Raw genomic sequence first — 20990 nt, forward strand, 5'->3', positions numbered from 1 at the left:
CTCGTCGGACCACTAAAACGGTACCTCTTTCTGAGTCAAACGGATCAAGTGAGAAACAATGGAGGCGAGCCCTTTCAGAAACCAACGATAGTAGCTAGCCAGGCCCATGAAACTGCGGATCTCGATCACTGATGTGGGCCTAGCTGATTCCCTGACTGCCTGAATTTTCTGCGGATCTACCACAATACCTTCCTTCGAAATTACATGCCCCAAGAAGGACACAGACGACAACCAGAATTCACACTTGGAGAATTTAGCATACAGCTCCTTCTCCCGTAACACCCCAAGAGCAATCCTCAAATGTTTCTCCTGCTCCTCCTTACTTCTAGAATACACTAGGATGTCATCATTGAACACTATCACAAAAGATTCTAAAAATGGCTTAAACATACTGTTCATCAAATCCATGAACGCAGCTGGATCATTAGTAAGCCCAAAAGACATAACCAAGAACTCATAGTGTCCATACCTTGTCCGGAAAGCTGTCTTAGGAACATCCTCTACCCGAATCTTTAACTGGTGATACCCCGACCTTAAGTCAATTTTAGAGAACACAGAAGCTCCCTATAACTGATCAAACAAGTCATCAATACGGGGAATGGGATACTTGTTCCTGAAAGTTACCTTATTCAACTGACGGTAATCAATACACATACGCATAGACCCATCCTTCTTTTTAACAAACAATACAGGAGCACCCCAAGGAGAGGCACTCAGGCGAATAAACCCCTTACTCAAAAGATCTTTCAACTGTTCTTTCAATTCCCTGAGTTCTGCTGGCGCCATCCTATAAGGTGTAATAGAGATAGGACGAGTCCCTAGGTCTAAATCAATTCGGAAATCAATGTCACGGTCAGGTGGCATACCTGGCAAGTCCGCGGGGAACACATCCGCATACTCGCGTACCACTGAAACCGAATCAATAGATGGAGTATCCATACTGGTGTCACAAATACGTGTCAAATAAGCTAGACAACCCTTTTCCACTAGCTTCCTAGCATGAACGAAGGATATGACTTTCTTAGGGAGGGAACTAAGGTTACCCTTCCACTCAAGTCTAGGTGCCCCGGGCATAGCTAAGGTAACGGCTTTAGAGTGACAATCAAGAATGGCATAATGCGGGGACAACCAACTCATGCCCAAAATGACATCGAAATCTACCATATCTAGGATCATCAAATCCACCCAAGTACTATACCCCATAAATGTAATTGCACAAGAAGGGTAGACGCTATCTAGCACCGCCGAATCCCAGCCGGAGTAGATACATAAATAGGGGCATCAAGAGTATCACACATCATATCCAAACCCACAGCAAAATATGTAGACACATAAGAAAAAGTAGAGCCCGAATCAAATAACACAGAAGCCATCCGGTCATAAACTGAGATAGTACCTGTGATGACAGCACTGGGAAAGCGTACAAATGACTGCGCCCTCTTGTATCCTGTGAACCACCATTATTACCCTGTCCAGTTTGAGCCCCGCCTCTGCTGGACTGCTGTCTGTTTCTGCCTGCCTGAGGACCTCCTCGGTTAGGATGAGCGCCACCCCCTACCCGCGGTGTGGCAGCCCCGCCTTGCCGGTGCATGGTCCTTACCTCCTCTATTTAGTGCAAATAGAGCTCGGGGAGCCTAATACTGAGTCCCTTGTCCACCCTATCTGAGTCTGGGGCAATACCTCTTAATATGCCTATCTCACCACACTCCTAACATGCACGGTCCAGCGTAGGTCGCTGAACAGAAGCTGATGAAGCAGTACAACCCCCATGCTGACGTGAAGACTGATAATTGGCCCCTGATGGGCCCCCAATGGACACCTGCATCGCTGACTGAACCGGACGCCCTGAATATACCTACGAACTCTGACCCCTCGAGAAAGAGTTACTGATATTCCCACCCCTTCGAGCCTTCTTCTCTATCTTTTTTGCATGACTTTCCTGTTTAATTCCCTCAACAACACGGACATGCTCCAGTACCTCCTGGAATGAAGCCCAGTGGCTATAAGCTGTAGAGCTGATAGCTGAAGTCGAGTGTTCAATCCCTTCACGAACCGCCGGATCTTCTCCCCCTCAGTAGGCAGCAACTGAAGAGCATATCGGGACAAGGAATGGAAACGAGACTCGTACATAGCAACCAATTCAACACTTGTGCCATCGCATCTGGTATGCCAGGAGCAACTGCAGCCCCTGGCCGAACTGGTACTGCTGTTGGTTTGGGCTGGTGCAGCTGCATCTCCCACGGCCTCATTAGGAACCGCTGGAGGCACGGGATCAACTACTGGGACTCCGCCCCTAGCTGGGGCCACCCCTCTACCACCTCCTCTGCCTCCACCTCTGTCTCTAGATGCTACCGCGCGTGTTCTCGCCATCTGCGAGAGAATGAAGGATAGTTAGATACCAATTTGAATCATCAGATACCAATTGAAATCAAGTAGCACGAAAGAAAGAAGAAAATAGAGTTTTCCTAGTGTCCGGTAGCCTCTCAAGGATAAGTACAGACGTCCCCGTACCGATCCGCAAGACTCTACTAGACGTGTCCTTGTACGACGAGATCGATGAACCTAAGGCTCTGATACTAACTCTGTCACGACCCAACCCGCCATGACTGGTACCCAGACTAACTCCTAGTGGATAAACAAACACACGTGTCACCTATTCATTCAAGTCCGTTTTTGTATTAACTAATTCCATCAGTTATTACCCATTCAAGCACAAGATAATCAAAAATAAGTCATGCCATAAAACAATGAAATAAATGCGGAAGTCCTAACTATTACAAATCCCAAAATCTGAAAGTCACCGTACAAGGACTCTATTCTAAAACATGTCTAACGATCGAAATCTGTCTAACAATAACCACAATGTCTGGAGTAGAAATAGACGTCATAAAGAAGATCTTCGGGCGGCCTGGCATGGATAGAAGCTCACCTTAAAATCTGTGAGCAATGGCCTCACGCTAGATATGAGGACGGGTAGCAGTCTCTGGACCACAATCTGCACTCAAAAGAATGTAGCAAGGTAGTATCATTACAAACACTATGTACCGGTAGATATCATAGGCCGACTAAGATTAGTATCATGCATACATCATAAAATCAATAAAATAGACAAGTCAGCCAACAACAAGAAATCAATAATCCAATCAATAAGTAAACCAAGGATAATCACGAATCAAGTCACCCAACGATATCAAGGATCAGATCAACAGAAACAATAGACGGGAACAACTCTACCAACAATAACCATAACCTCGCTGTACACACATGCTAACTGATGTCATTGCTCAGTAGTCATGACCTGCAGGGGACCCATGGTGTCCATGTACCACTCGCTCCGGATACTCATTGAACCCAAGCATAAAATCTCCGCTCCGAAAAGAACCTCGGACGCGGTCCACATCAAGAATCACTCGTTTTCGGAACGAACCTCAGACCACGAGCCTATAATCTAGGGCACATCCTCATTTCGGTCAACTGTTGCTTTTCGTGCATCTATACATAATAGTATTTCTTGCCCTCATATTATCAATGCTCAAATCATCACTTTGTATCACAATTTCACCGAGAAGATCATATTAACTTCTCATCACAACAACATCAAACTGTAGAATCAACACACATGAATAGTGGCACGAGGCCTACATAGTCACTCAATCAATTGCATATAGGAGATCAACCACACACATATCATGTTTGAAGACTAAACATGCTTTCTCCTATTGAATTCACAACGCATACAATCAACTAATCAAATTCTAACTCAAGTAGACCGTAACCTACCTCAAACGTAGAACTGGAACAACGCGAATCACTCCACTATAGCTTTTCCCTTCCGTAAAGCCTCGGAACGCTCAGAGTCTAGAAATTATAATGCTCAATGAGTCACAATTACTCTAGTCACAACATTAGTTCAAGAATACCCTTCCCTTTAACCTCATTCCAATGGTGAATGACTTCTAGGTGTAAAATAACCTAACAATGGCCTTAGTAACCACTAAGCATTAATTTATAACAATATTTCATCAACACATCAATTACAAGCAATTTCCATGGTCAAGCTACCATTTTTATGAAACCCTAAGTCTCAATTCACTTAGTTCAGGACTCTAATGGTTCAATTCTTGATTAAGAGGAGTTAACCCAAGCCATTAGATGATAAATAAATGATAACAATCATAACCCATCAATTATAGAAGGTCTATTAGGTTCTAGGGTTACTACTACTAATTCACCATTGAAGACCCATAAAAGGGATGATAATCATGAAGAAGATAACGTATTGATTGAAGGGAATGGTTGAGACTTACCTCTCAAGAATATTCTTGCCCTAGCTTGGAATTCGCCCTAGGTGCTTGTGGGGAACTGTGTTGGAGTTTTGTGAATAAAGAATTCATAACTAAGTGTTTAAAACGGGATTATTGTTTTCCGTCGACCGCTACAGCGGTCATTTCGCCGCTGCGGCGGTCTCGCTATAGCGGCCAAGTGCCCGCTATAGCGGACCAAAAGAAATTCGACCTCCGTTATGGCGGTCATATCCCGCTATAGCGACATCACCATAGCGGGCCATTGGCCCCCACAGAGGACACAATGAACAACAATTGCCCGCTCGCGGCGAGAGGCCTGCCGCTACAGCGGTACCGCCGCAGTGGTACAACTCCCGCCACAGCGGTACTACTGAGGCAGTGAGTACGAAATTTTTTTCAGTTTTTCACTTTATCACTCAACATTTCATCCGAAGCCTCACAAACATAAACAAACATGCACAAAGACATAAAAACACCATACGAATCCACCCATGGCCTCGGAATTCGCAACGGAGCCCTAATTCTCTACGTCACTCCCGATGGACTCAACACAAAATCAGACAACAATCACAAACAAGTCAAGTTTTCAGTTCTTAGACTTACACAATCGAGTTTCTATTAGCTCGTTCTACCCTTGGGAAGGTTCTATTGGTGGGGTGATCCTATATTTTCCATAATGACCGGGAGGGTCGTTACAGGATGCTGACGAGCAAGATTAACAGACACATCTCAACGCCAATATGCATTCATAGCACAAAAGAATCAAGAGAGGGTCGAGGCTACTACAATTGAGGTCGCGGACAACAGCAGCAAGGGTGTAAACAACCCATTACTCACATAGAAAATAAAAATTGGAAAGAACTTGAAACCAAAAGGTGTTTTTATTGTATCTGATCTTAAGAAGAATCTTTTTTCTGTGTAAATTTAAGAATGATAATTTTTTCTCTAAATACATATTTAAGACTGCTTTAAAAATGTTGTAATTAAAAATCGAAAAGACGCTTCTAATAGAGTTTCTAAACAAACACTATGCAAATTAGTTTTGAGTATATCACGGGATACTTAAACTTTAAAAAAAAAAAAAAAAAAGCAACCTGCATCCAAAATGTTAAAAATTCCTTATTTGAGATTCTTAAAATCATTAATCATGTGATAACCAATATCTTCGGAGAAAAATAGGATGAAGAACAAGTGGAAGGAGGGTGTAAAATTCGTTGGGGCTCTGAGGTGGCATGTCAAATGGCGTCCACCTAATCAAAATGTCAATGCTACATGACTTGAGCCCCTAACAGAGGAATATATTTGAACCATTTAGATAACTACGAGCAAATTATGCCCGTGCATTGCACGGGGCCCAACATGATTAATTTAGTTACTCACTTTAGTTAGTCTTTATGGTTTGTATATTTTGCAAAGGATTCCGTGATTCTCTTTGGTGAGTCTCCATATTTTATTTCTTTCCTCTTATTTTTCCCCTTACTTTCTCAATTGTTGTTAAATTTGTCTTATTTTGGTTATATCCGCCTCTTTTTATATTTAGTAAGTTGACAATTCAAATATCCAACATGTTAAGTTTATAATCACAAGATTTAAAGGATATTTTATTATATTATACACATTTTAATTTAGAACCACAAGATTCAAAAGTCTATGTTTATTTCTTAAACTCCGTCACTTTAATTAGCCAGTCTTTAAGGTTTGTATTTTGTAAATAACTTTTAAAAACATTCTAATTGTTGTTATATATAGCAACATATACAAAATGTATTTTATGTACCATCACTTTAGTTATAGTTAAAAAATGATGGAATTAAGTCTTTGAGATGGAAAGAGTCTGACTTTTTTCTCATTGTCATGACAATAAAAGTTGTTCATCGATATGAAAAAGAAAATTAGTAAGATTTAAGGTTTGTATTTTGTAAATAACTTTTAAAAACATTCTAATTGTTGTTATATATAGCAACATATACAAAATGTATTTTATGTACCATCACTTTAGTTATAGTTAAAAAATGATGGAATTAAGTCTTTGAGATGGAAAGAGTCTGACTTTTTTCTCATTGTCATGACAATGAAAATTGTTCATCGATATGAAAAAGAAAATTAGTAAGAATATGAGGGGAAATTAATATTTTGATTCTATATTTTTTCTCTTAAATTCTTTAATATCTTATATGTATACTGACAAGTTGATATCCATCTCAATTAATTAACTGTTCAGATCCAAACATAAGAATCATTGTTGTATATATTGGATTTTTTAAACGCAAAACTAATAAAATATGTTAATAAGGGGTAAATTAGTTACATTATAATTTTTTATATTAACAATTATAGATAAAAAGAATTGTTACAAAGAATCAAAATTAAGATTTAATTAATTTTATCTTGGTTTTGTAAATGAAAAAATAATTTGGACACAGTGTTTTAAAAGGCGTTTTCGGGGCGAGCCTCTGGGCTGGGCGTATCAAAAATGCCCCGGGGCGATGGTTCGAGGCGAAAGTCTCAAAAGGCGTACGCCCAGCAATTCAGGGCGTACGTCTAGGCGTTTGGGGCGAGTTTTTTTTATTGGGGCGTAAGCCCAGAAAACTTCTTCAAATTAAAACAAAATTTGTTAAATAAGTCCTCAATATAATGCCCAAATTCTCAAAAGTCAACTAGTAATTACTCAAATATTTTAAAAAGGAATCGAAACATTAAGTTTAAAAGTCACGACCTTTTTTTATTGCTAGAATGCCTAATATATGTTCTTTTCCAATTATTTATCTTGTCTTCTATTATCTCAAAAAAGTAACGAGCAATCACTTGTGCTTGTAAGTAGCGTATAATAGATTGTTCTGATTAGTTTTTTTGTGAGGATGGAGCATATATTTATAGTTTTCTTCAAATGCTTACGCTATTTTACCTATTTAAAAGTATTTATTATAATTATATCCTTTTATGAAATACTAAAAATTAAAGTCCCATGAGGCTTACGCCCCGTGCCTCGGGGCTTATGCCTCGCTGAGACAGATGTAAAATGCCTCGCCTTTTAAAACACTGTTTGGACATATATTTTTAGTAATGTGGCCAAGTAATATGGGACCGAGGGAGTACTTCATTTATTAATTACTAAAGAATGTGAAAAATTAAAAGTGAACAAGTAAAAATAAATATGTGTCGGAGAATTAAAATTGAAGTGCATACGTGTATACATGAGAAGAGAATAAATATTCAGTATCATGACATATGTCCACGTGAGATTAAAAAAATAGTTTAGTAATATGGCCAAGTAATATGGGACGGAGGAAGTACTTCATTTATTAATTCTTAAAAAACGTGAAAAGTCAAAAGTGAACAAGTAAAAGTGCACGGAGGAAATAAATGTGTTGGAGAATTAAAATTGAAGTGCATACGTGTATGCATGAGAAGATAATAAATATTCAGTAGCCAAGTAATATCGGACGGAGAGGCTAAGATGAGAACGATTTAATTAATTTTATTTTGATTTTGTAAATGAACAAATAATTTGGACATATATTTTTAGTAATGTGGCCAAGTAATATGGGACGGAGGGTGTACTTCATTTATTAATTCCTAAAGAACGTGAAAAGTCAAAAGTGAACAAGTAAAAGTGTACGGAGGAAATAAATGTGTCTGAGAATTAAAATCGAAGTGCATATGTGTATACATGAGAAGAGAATAAATATTCAGTACTATGACATATGTCCACGTGGGATAAAGAAGTAGTTGGTTAAAGTGTACAATTTATATAAATTTTGGTACAAGTATTCATTGCTGTGTTAAAGTGTACAATTTATATAGCTTCTAGTACAAGTATTGAATGATGTGTTAGTCCTATCGAGACACTTATTTGGTCAGGTAATACGGGACGGAAGGTGAACTTCATTTATTAATTCCTAAAGAACATGAAAAGTCAAAAGTGAACAAATAAAAGTGCACGGAAAAAATAAATGTGTCCAAAAATTAAAATTGAAGTGCATACGTGTATACATGAGAAGAGATAAATATTCGATACTATGACATATGTCCACATGGAACAAAAAAGTAATTGGTTAAAGTGTACAATTTATACAACTTTTGATACAAATATTCATTGCTGTATTAAAGTGTACAATTTATATAGCTTCTGGTATAAATATTGAATGCTCTGTTAGTCCTCTTAAGACACTTATATATAATAGAAAAAATGGTATTTTTGTACATATAGTATACCAGAGGATACAATCGATCCTTTTCACATACGGGCAAATTTGACCATTTTCCCTACAAAAAATGCTCATTGAATTCTTAAAAAGAAAAATTGACTTGCCAAAAAAGGAAATTGGAGATGAAAAGGCCATGTAGAAACTTGCATTCTATTACCATGATTAAAGGAAAATCTGGTGCAGTGAACAGTTTAGAAGAAAAGGTTTCTTTTATTTAAAGGAAAATAATTAATTACCCATACATTTGGAAGACATGATGTTAACCTAAAAAACACGTGCTCTGCACATGGCAACAGTCACGAACAGACCTCTACAGTTTACTTTTTACACCCTTGTACAGTTACTTTTATCTCAGGTATGTTTACCATCTAGGCCTCACCTAATGGCTAACCCAACTCTAGGTATACCTCAAACTAATAATGTACAACTCAAGTATTACAAACATTTTTATTTTTTTAACATGCTCCATGGTAACAGGTAGAGCCAAATCTAAGACAACAGAACAAAGACAAGGACACTCAACCTAGCCTCAGTTAGCTGTACAGTTTCCCTCCTATGCCATCTAAGCAGAATACGAAGCCAGAAAGCTGATCCTCCTCTCTGCAAAACATGCAACACCTAGTTAGAAATGCACTTCCACTTATTTATTGCAATTCAGTCATAAACAAATCCAATATTAGGTGCAAAGTTCCAAAATTGACGGTGGGCAGTGGGGAAGGCAGCTTAATCAAGTACAAAACTAGAGTATAGCAAAACAAAAATTAGAGAAGAAATTGAGTAAACTAGGGAAGAAATATTGATAACCCATCGTGAACATAAAATGAGATGTCAGTCTTAACAGACGGGTAAAGACATGAGTTATCGTAAGCTAGGAAGAGTGGAGGCAAAAGAAAGAATACCTCCAGCAGCGACTAGTTTCTCTACACGGGCAACTATGTGTTTTCCATAGGTATATTTCTTCAGAGCATTTAGATGAATCTTAATTCGGTTGAGAATTAGTTCAAGTTGCTGGTCATCACACGTCTCCAGCACTTTCTGTACTACATAGTTTGCAAACTGATCTTTCATCATCACCTGCACATCAAATCATAAATACACAAGCTCCCTATGAACACCAGCAAGATAGTTTTCCTACTGCCTGAAGTTAAAAGACAATTGCTCACAAATAGCCTCTCCATCACATAAACAAAATTGATAGGGTTTGGAGTACAAGGTGAAAGTACGCAATTTTCAGCATGAATCTAGACATCAGTTCCTACTTCTTAATATAAATATCACATACTTAGAAACTATACACAAAGTATTATAAAAAACAATTTTTGTAATTAAACATAATATAAAAATGTTTTTAAAGAAATCATAATTGAACAGAAGAAGTTATTTGACTCCACAAATAGTAACTGCCATAAAACATAAGGAAATCGACTATCCATGTCCAAGAAGTATGCATGATGAGTTCTGAAATAAAATTTTAAATACATAAGGTAAGAAAGAAAAACAGGCATAAAGTGATAACATATGAAATCTCCACCATAACCATAGTTGATGGAAGAAATGTGGTTTACAAAGTAGCTATCCTCCATCTTGCCACTTCGAACAGTTTTCTTTTCCTTTGTTCATTTAAGGGTCGTTGGTTGGTGAACAAGTTATACCGGGATTATAATACGTAAATTAAAGAATGACGGGATTATTTAGTTGATATATGGTAGATGTTTGGTTCATTGGACTGAAAACGGAATATACGGTATATAAAGCATTTGTTTCGTTTTACCATAAAGAAATTGGATAAGGTATTATTTCCAATTTTAACCTTGACTTTTTTAAAGAACTTTGGGAGATTAGCTTTGATGAAGAACATCGTTGCCATTTTGGTGTTTTATCCCGTGACTAGTAATCCCGGGATTCTTATCACACATTGAGTGGTAAATAATACCACAATTGTGGTGTGACTAATTCCGGGATTAGGTAAATAATACCACAATTGTGGTGTGACTAATTCCGGGATTGCTAAACCCGGAATCAAAAGTTCAGCAAAACATGGGATAAAATAATCACATATTCTATCCCGAAATTTTGCTATTACTGCCTATTATTATTGTTGTCTTGGCACCTTTTCTTGAGCCGGGGGTCTTTCAGAAACAACCTTCGTACCTCCCAAGGTAGGGGTAAGATCTGCGTACACACTACCCTCCCCGGACCCCACCATGTGGGAATACACTGGGTATGTTGTTGTTGTTGTATTCTATCCCGAAATTATTGACTCTTATTCCACCAACCAAAAGTAGATTCTAAAATAATAAAGATATTAACAGATTATTCAATAAGATAGATACAAAAAGTTTCGTGGTCCAACCATACCTATTCTATTAGCATCTTATACTTTTATATGAATCATTTCCATAATTTGTTTACTTATGTTAGACGTGAACTTAGTATTTTGTTTCTTTGTTTAAAAGTCAACAATTGATTTCTATATTTTCTGTTTTACATTTTTCTCAATGTTATGTTACGGCTGTCCGTCTATCTGTATAATTACCGCTATTTTTTCTCCCACGCAGATACAAATGAAAAGAAAGTCTTTTAACTAAATAATGAAATAAAGAGCTCAAAGATCTCCTTTTGCTACCACTTCAGATATGCTCTATCTTTAGTAGCTAGGATCACCCACAGCCATGCTCTAAAAGGAGCCCGTAGTATTTTCAATTTGAAGTACTCTTAGCAAACCAACAAACTGAAAGAAATGCATCCCAGAGGGTTCAAAAAGCTTACTCAATCATGTTAATTAGCACAAGAAGAAGGACAACCCTCCCCCACCCCATTGGAAAAGCCCGAACTGCGCATTAGGCCGAATGCTTGTGAACAAGGAGTATTTATTCTCAGAAAACCATCTACACTAAAGCTCAAGGCCACCAAAGCAAATCAATTACATCTGAGTTGATGTGGTTTATATTAGACAGCCAAAAGTACAGAGAACACTTAAGTAAGCTTGAGCATACCACTAGTGAAAGAAGCATCTGAAAACTAACAAACCTGAAGAGGACCATTTTCATCTTCGGAGCCAAGGATCTCATCCACCAAGGTTTGGCGTTCTTCAGGAGTTCCAAAGGTTAAACACTTCTCTACAACATTTGAGGCAAATTTCTGCTGGCTCATCTGAACTATCTGCCCCGTCAGCTTATTAATTATAGAAGTGCGCTCCTCTGGCTTTCCATGTTCCAATACATGCTGTTACAAAACATATCAGTACTAGGGGAGTAGTCGAACATCTAAGCAAAGACATTATGACAGAATAAATCCCTCTACCCAACCCCCCAAAATGGGAAAGCCAATGACCTCGGTCCAATTCTTATCAACTGTACAACATTGAGACATGAGAATGCATTCTAGTATGGCAAATAGAAACTGCTAAGATCTGCCAATAATGAGAATGCATAAACTTTACAAATAAAAATTGTACACCAGTCAACATGGAATTTAAACAAGAGTTAGCATCAATTTTCATTTATTTGGCTCAATGAGAGACAAATGAAAAGTCCTTAAATATAAAGACTGGTGGTATTTCAGAAAAGGCCTTCCCCACAATGCACTATCTAACAGATGAATAAATTAAACCCCAAAAAGTTGATGTACCAATCTTTTTCCAAAAAAAAAAGAAACCAGCATGGAAAAGAAGTGATGGTTTTTTAAGCTTTAATAGACTAGTTCACATCTTCTGGTAAATTAGCAATCTTGAAACATCACATTGGTAATGAGCTATGGAAGTTGAGATATGCAGCAGACCTGAACAACATAATTCCCATATTGATCTTGCGCCAGCATGCAAATAGATTGCAAAATCTCCTTCATCACAATGTTCTGTGTTTCAGGATTATGGCAATGTTCCAAGACTCTCTGTCATGAGAAAGTAAATTGAAATAAAAATCATCCCGTGGACACAGAACACCGAAGAAAAACAAAAGTTTACAAGCAATTCAGTTTTGACCTGTATCACCCGACATCCATATGGATGGGTGGACAATGTCACAACTTGATCATAAAATGTGGAAACGATAAACTGGATGGCATCCTCTGGAATGCATTCGATACACTTCTGGATAACATGATTCCCATTCTGATCTCTAACACAGCGCATAGTATGACCATCAAGCTCTCTTACCATTTTGGTTTGCTGATCCAGATCTACCACCTCTACGGCCTGACATATTCAAGAGGGCATAAGAAAAGAGAGAACCTCAAATATTTAGCACTGAAGTGCCATAGAAGAAATCCTTATAACAGTATGATGCATAGAAGCTGTGTACATTGGATTATAAATATGCCAATTTCCATTCGGTGAGACACCAAGTACAGAATTCAAGACCTAAGCCCAATCAATAAATCCATAAATACAGCATCAGTAGTTCTAGCGCAATGCAATTAGAGACAGGAAACGAGGCCACCCTATCGGAAGCCTTTGGATACCAGTGAACCCTAAAAGTCAATATTGTAGCAGGCAACAGTTTCATATAACAATTCAAAACCATTCCGTTCGTATTAGACCAAGATGGTATCAACTTTCCAAACTTACAAAGGGTATGCCATTAACTAAATACAAAAATCAGCTTAGATGGTTTCCATTTTCTTGGTAAAGTGAATTTTGGCATACTAAGACAAGAACTTTGCGTATTATTTGAGAAAGAAAGTTGTTATGTCATAACAGTCCGATCATAGGAAACAAGAAATATTTTGGACGTTCAGTTCCTTATCACATAGGATACCCATTTTTAACAAGGACAAGAAGCAGCTAATGTAGCTTCCAGGGGAGACAATCTACCATAGGATGATAGGATAGGATAGCCCCAGTAATTCAGCTTATAAAGAAATGAGATTCCGCTTTACATGCCACGAGAATAGCCAAGTTGCAAGGATGTCAACTTTTTCCACTGCTCTAGCAATACGTAGCCAATACAGTGACATAATTCTCTCCAAAACGAATTAAAACTATTTTTCCAGTAATAGCTATGGTAATCCTCTAGCAGGTTTCCATCGCAAAAATACAACATTTTTAAAGACAAGGAAGAAGGGAAAGAAATATGCAGAGAAGGGAAAAGACAAACATTAAAAGAAAAATCAGAAACTAGTGATGGGAAATTGAAACAACAGCAGCAAAGCCTTTCAATTTGTCAAATGACTGGAGTTTCGAAAGGAAGGCCTAATTTAACTACATCAGTTTGTGATTTCAAGTTCTCAACTGACATTACTTGCTAAATTACCACACATAAGCCAGGAGAAAACAAAACGAATAGCCTGTTTGCCAGGTTTTTTGGGAGGCTAAAAGTGCTCTCCTTTGTTTTTCCCCAAAAAAAGCACTTTTTTGAGATTTGAGGTGTTGGGCCAAAACGGAGAAATGCTTTTGAGCAGCAGTAGAAAAGGTTTTTGCTTTTGTGGAGGAAGCTACATTTCTGCCTTCTGCCAAGACGCGGAAGCAGAAATTTAATTTTCTCAAGACAAAAACGTTCTTACTATAAATTTATATTTACCAAACTATCCCTTATTACTTTAACCTTCTTCTTTTCCTTTTTTGTTTCTCCATTTCGTATCCTTCTCCTTCTCATTCTCTTTGGAATAGTCTCTCAACTATAAATACAATCTCCTTATTCTTTTTCTCTTCTGTCGTTTCTTCTCTTCTTCCTCTTTGAAATAACAAAGGCAGACGAAGAAAATTAATTTTTTGAAGACAAATAGTCTTACCATAAATTTATATTTACCAAAATATCCCTTATTAATTTAACCTTTTCCTTTTGTGTTGCTACCATTCCTCATCCTTCTCCTCGTCCTTTTTGGGATAGTCTCTGAACTATAAATACGATTTCCTTTTTCTTTTTTGTTTCTACCGTTTCTTCTCTTTTTCCTCTCCTCTTCTTCTTTGAAATAACAAAGGCAGAAGGAAAAATATTCTCACTGTAAATTTATATTTACTAAACTATCCTTTTAATTTAATAACCTTTTCCTTTTCCTTTTTTTTGTTTCTATCATTCCTTATCCTTGTCCTCCTCATCAATCCAGCTATAAATAAGACACCCTTTTTCTTTTCCTTTTCTACTGTTTATTCTCTTCTTCCTCTTCTTCTCCTCTTTGAAATAACAAAGCTAATCGCCAAAATCAAACAATTTTCACGAGGTATGATTTCTTTTCTTCTTTTGCAGTATATCAGTTAAATCATCTCCAGTTTCTACTTTTGCCGCAATTTTGTCTAGGGCGTATTTACACATATGAAAGAGCATGTGTTCTTGCGTTGTCGTACCTTCATTTAATTTTTAAGTATAAAATAGAAAATTTAATTAAGTTTTCCATAATGAATATTTAAAATTTATTTCTATGTTTACATAATACTAATTGTAATATGACCTTGATACTAGTTCTTTCGTTATTTGACACTCAAGCACTTTGTGAAAAGATTGGTCAAACACAATTTGGTTATCAAATATTGACAAAGTACTTCTCAAACGAATTGGCCAAACACAAACTACAACAACAACAACATACCCAGTGAAATCCCACAAAGTGAGGTCTGGGGAGGGTAGAGTGTACGCAGACCTTACCTCTACCTTACGCAAAATTGCAACTCTCCAAAAGTACTTCTCTGAAAAGTTATTTTGACAAAAGCGCTTCTAAACATAAGCAGTTTTGGCAGCTTGGCAAACAGGCTTTTAAAAGGACATATAAGGAACATGAGATAAATATCATCCTGAATGACACTACACATCATACATTATAGTGAATTAGAAAATGTAACAAATCCAGATTATAAAAGAGAGCACGAAAGATGGTATGGCGATCAATTTATGAACAGATAAAAAATAAATAAATAAATTGGAAACTGGTAATGTTTAATTATGAACAGATAAATTACAAACACAATTAATACCTTCTGGATCACTCGGCAACCATACATTTGAAGAGAAAGTGTTAGTACATGCCCATTGAGCTGGTCAGCTAGTTCTCTAATCTGCGATGCACTTCCATGTTCAAAAAACTGAAAAAGTGAAAAAGAAAGAAAAAAGAGAACAAATAAGATCATGTTTCTGATTCCTTATGATTCAGAGCATTTCGCTCACAAAGTGAACAACAAGATACGCCAAATATTGACTTAGGCTAACAAGAACATCCAAAAATGCTAGCGAAAAAGACATCATACCTTTTGGATCACATAATTACCGAACACATCAGTCATCAATGAGAGAGCTTGTGGCATAATCTCACAGAAGACCATGTTCTTCTCCTCTGTGGTAGCAGTCTCCAATTTCTGTTGAATGAACCTGCTTCCGTACTGGTCCGCGCTGATAACAGAAGACATTCGATCAACTTATAAACTTATAAAAGTCCAGGTGAAATGGAAGAAAAAGTATAAGAGTAAAGTTTACCTGAACTCCACAACATGGCCTTCAATCTCCGACAACTCAAAACACTTGCTTTTGTTGCTCTTAAACTCATCTAATAATGAAGAAGCAAACCTTTCTCCCGAGTTAGAACCAGAGGCAGAATGCCAAGCTCCCATTACACCAGATAAGTTCCTCATTCCTAAAGGAAAATGTATGTTCGGTTCCCCATATCTCACTGGACTACCAGGCCCAAAGGGGAGATTCTGAAGTGCTGCACCAGCCAAAGGACTTCCAGGATACGACATTTTAACACCAAGAGCTAGATTACCATAGAAACCATTATTGAAGCCACCAGATTTTCCAAGACAAGGAAAACCATACTGTGATTTTTGAGACACAAGCAGCTCCCCAATATATGCTTTCTGAAGCTCAAGCAAATCCATGTAGGAATTGCCTAGAGATTCCCTGTTAACAGTTGGATCATTGACAGCTGATAGCTGAGCAGCAAGATACTCGGTTGATCTCAAGTATTGAAGGTGCATGGGATCCATCTGACGCAATTGCAGCGAACCACCCGAGGTTTGATTACCAAGTCTATTAATGTTCTGTAATTCAGCAGCGACAGCCAACAGATTAGGACCCAAATTCAGGCCTCCTCCAATTGCTCTAGGATCAATTCCACAGGCACTCATTGCTGCCCCAGCAGCAATATTTTCAAAAACTGAAGGAAAATTACCACCACCAAGTTGGTTTTCCGACATCGGTGGTGATGAAGGGTTCATACCATAACCTCCTAAAACATATGGAGAAAACATTGAATTAGGACTATCAACAGTTGGATATTGAGATGGTGAACTTCCTCCACTACTGAGAGTTGGGGTAGAAAGCCCTTTCAAGTATGAAGGGGCAGAGGAACATGCAGATCTATGAAACTGAACTGATTCAGACTTGTTCGAATAGGAATGCTGCTTCATAGGATTTTGATCCTTCTGCAAATGAAAGAGGTTCTGATGATAGTCAATCTCATTATGAGTTTGAGCGTTTTGAAATTTTCGTTCATCTCCCATACCATTCACTGACAGACCCATGCCAGAAAATGCAGTTACCAGATCAGCATGCTCCCCCATATTAGATGAAATGTTTTCTGATGCGTTAGGGACATCTAGGTTTCTTTTGTCTAGTGAGCTTATCCTCCCTCCTCCAGCAGAAGGAATACGAGGACTAGGTCTAGCTACAAGCTGAGGGTCAGAGGTGGTACTTTGTGACAATGATGCACCCAAAGCAGAAGCATAAGATTGAGAGCCTGATGTGTTGACTTTTTGGAGTGCAGATGTGCCTTGAATCTTTTCCTGAGAATGTAATGCATCCAAAGATGCCAACTCGTGATGAAGATGAGCAAATTGGGACTCAGAAGGATCAACCACATCATCAAATGCACGGCTAGCTGGCCGAGATGACTGCCTCGAAGTAGATGTTGTGTGATTCACACCATCCTACATTTCCAAAGAAGTCTCAGAACAATATACCCACAGCCCTTTAGATGAAAATTAGCAGAAAGAAAAAGGAACTCGTGTAGCAACAAGCTGAATAGACGAAGAATAACAAAAAAACTTGCAAGCACACTAAAAAAACAATCGTAAAAACTAGATAAATTGCATTGCTCAGTAAGAAAATTATAGACCTTTACAAATTGCTCTACAAAGATATAAGATATGATCGGATTACATATATTATTGATCAAAGAATGCAAGTCTCTCTTGGTAGCAATTACTAATGAGTAATGATTCAAAGTAATTCCAGGTTTCTCAAGGTACATCAAAACATCACTAACAATGACATGAATTGTCAATAACAAACTCAGACCATAGTCACCAAAATAAGTGATAAAACAATCTTTTTTTGATCAACTTTTTTTTTTTTTGCGACGCTATGCGATGATTAAACAATCTTTTACAGGTGTACCATGACATTAAGCAGTACCGGTGAAAAAACGAAAAAAGACATTTATTGGTATTGGTATGAGGAGCCATTTGTCTATTAGGAAACAGGAAATAGAACAAGCGAAGGTGTTTGACTCTATTCAAAACACGTGTCTGACACACAACATCCCCATCCTAAAAAATATGATGATGCATTGACCAGTGTTGTCAAAGGCGCGCTTAAGCCCTGAAGCGAGGCTCAAAACATGTTGAGCGCTTCGCCTCACTTTATTTGCTCTTCAGTGTCATCAACAAGGCTCTAAGACATACTTTTCCTTGACAATGAGCCTCTCTTGACGAGGTGACACTAGATAATTGATAATTCACTTTATCGTAATGTTTTTATAATTTCTTTGTCCATATATTTGTTGTTCATGCTTATTATTAGTAGTCTTGGACTAAACATATCTATATTTGTATTCATTAAACCCCACACTTTATTTGCGCTTTGTGCTTAAAACCCCAGCTGACCTTAGAGCTTTTTTTGCCCTTTTCGCTTTTAATAACATGGCATTGACTGCTATACCCAAGTACATGCTGTCCAGTTGAAAAAGCTGGAGTAATTAAATACTAGGACAGGTTTAAATTATGAAGCCGACAAAATGTACAAAGGCACTACAGAAAGGATTACACAATTGCAGAAGCCCTTTTGACCAATATCCTCGAGATCAAGAAAAATAATTTACTGTGAATATCTCACCAACAAAACTAGCCTGAAAGAGTCCCAAGATACCCTAGACTACAAATGTGAGGCTCCAACTCAATAAAGGAAAATTGTTGTTAGCAAAGGCGGATCTAGGAGGGGTTGAGGGTGTTTACCCGACCCCCCTTGGTGAAAAATTACACTGTATATATAAGGTAATTTTTTTTTTTTTTATGTACATATATAGATTTTGAATCCCCTAAACACAAGGCTAGAGGTAGTCTCAGTGATTAAGGGGGTTCAAAATTCACCTTGGGGATCCAAGTTCAAATCCCAGACACTACATATTTATTTTTCGAACCCCCTTAATGAAAATCCTGAATCCGCCACTTGGTTGTAAGAAATGAGAACTATAGAGACTCAATAACAGGAAATCAAGCCGACATAAGAAATTAGAAAGTCAATTCAAAAGATTTCAGAAACGACAAGTCTACACTATAGCCAATTCACAACAACAATTAACAGACACGAGCTTGATCCTCGGACAACTAGCTTTTAAGCTGATAAAATCCAAGAGTGTACGTTTTAACTATGTATACCTCCTTTTTTTTCCTTTTGTGTCCAAGGTAGCCAAAACGCACTGGTGGAAAAACTTCACACGTTATAAAATACTAATTAACACACTTTGACAATCAAGAAAAACAATTATGACATCTAGTTAAAGAAGTCACAATTCCGACGAGGAAAATCAAACCAACACATGAATACACACAGTAATGCTACATATCCAAAAATGCAGACAGCTACAACCTTTCAAACATAATAAGCATGTTATTACAATGTTTGAGATGCAGAAAGCGATACTAACGTAAAGCATTCAACAACCTCTATAAACAGGAATAATGTTTCAAAATCTACTAAACAGGCACAACAAATTATATAACAGATACCAACAGACATTGTTTAGACACCAATACATTCAAACATATGTTATTGTATTTTCCATTTATGTTGCACCTGAATCATCTCAGCCACGCTTTTCTGGTGGCTTCCTAATCCGAGGCCACGTAATCCAATAAGTCCATCTCCTCCGCGCCATTCGTTCTTGTCATCTAATTTTCTGGTATCTCCTAATGGCAGACGGTGGGCAAAGCGGCAGACATCTTTGGAGAGAAGAGGTGGCGGAAGGCGAGGGTTAAGGTTCACATTGGAGCGGTAGTAAGCAATGTAGGCTGGATCACTCCTTAATTCCTCTTCTGAAACACCTTCAACAGTCGGCGGAGCAGAATCACTTCGGAACATGGTATGCCCTCTCTCTCCATCATTCTGCCTTCTATAATCGTTGCTTCCTCCTACCATTGATTCCGATATCATTTTTGAATAATTATTACTAATCATTGCATATACAACATTGACATAAAATTACACCTCCAAAACTCCAAATGTAGCCCAAAAATATCGATCTACTTAAATTAAATTTTATGTCCAGAACTTGTAATAGTTTAAATATTTAAGCTAGTTTCGGACGGGCAGAACATCAATTTAAGTTGATCAGATGGAAAAAGGTCATCACTGAAGACGGGGTTTTAGAGAGTGTTTGTTAGTGCACTGAACACTGAAGGAAGAAAACGGGGAGTGATAAGTACGAGGACTGTGATGGTACGCACCGTTGGATGAAGAGGTGGACGGCTCAGATTCGGAGTTTTTCTTCTTACAGTGGGCTACCGTTTTAGGGTTTTATTTTAGAAATATTTAAAACTGGATTTTTGGTCGGTGTTTGGATATTTCTGATTTCACATTATTTGTTTTATTAGATAAGATTTTTTAGCGGCATGCATAGATAACATATATTTTTTCTGGCAAGTGAAGATTTATTTCATGAATATGAAAATAAGACGGCTAGGGTAAGCTCAAAATTAAGGTTTGGACACGGCCAAGAATTGCTCGAACGATTTTTTTTTGCCGATAAAAAATGTTCTCTACAATAGCCCTACCAACCCTACCCATATTGTCAACTCTGATGGCCAGTGTGGCCGGCGGACAGCCTCCGACGGGGTTTGTTCCGCCAATTCCATAACCCACAACTGAACCAACTTATGTTAGCGTAAACATTCACCATCAAGCACGACTCTCATACCACCTATTCCATTGAAACCAGTTACGTATCTGCATGCAGAATCTATGATAATTTGGAACAAGGAAAAAATCAACAGTATGATCGCTCGTAAAAGTCTGCAATTTGCCGTAATTGGCAAATTCTCGTATGGCTGGCCCGACATTAAGGAACTACACAAATTAATTCCCCTTCAATGTGAACTTAAAGGTGAATACAATATTGAATTATTGCGCAATAGGTACGTTCTGATTCGACTTACGTTATTGGAAGATTATGTGAATCTATTGTCGAAACCTGCTTTCTATATTAGCATCAAGGTTGGTCGTATTAGATGAGAACATTGAAGTGGGATCCTTTATTTGATCAGGATGAAGAAACA

At 37.7% G+C, this 20990-nt stretch overlaps 1 protein-coding gene across 1 annotated transcript; it reads right to left on the reverse strand.

Annotated features, from left to right (window-relative positions):
• Positions 1 to 8702: 8702 nt before the first annotated feature.
• On the reverse strand, positions 8703 to 20223 carry LOC132606126 (pumilio homolog 1-like). Its single transcript, XM_060319475.1, has 9 exons — positions 19513 to 20223; positions 15916 to 17366; positions 15690 to 15831; positions 15420 to 15527; positions 12495 to 12707; positions 12293 to 12403; positions 11543 to 11737; positions 9412 to 9586; positions 8703 to 9112 (listed from the first exon to the last, which is right to left on the reverse strand). The coding sequence occupies exons 1-9, from the start codon at positions 19891 to 19893 to the stop codon at positions 9075 to 9077; spliced, it is 2814 nt and encodes a 937-aa protein (XP_060175458.1). The 5' UTR covers positions 19894 to 20223; the 3' UTR covers positions 8703 to 9074.
• Positions 20224 to 20990: the final 767 nt, after the last annotated feature.

This window comes from Lycium barbarum, chromosome 8 (assembly GCF_019175385.1).
Source record: "Lycium barbarum isolate Lr01 chromosome 8, ASM1917538v2, whole genome shotgun sequence".
In the NCBI taxonomy this organism is placed as follows: Eukaryota; Viridiplantae; Streptophyta; class Magnoliopsida; order Solanales; family Solanaceae; genus Lycium; species Lycium barbarum.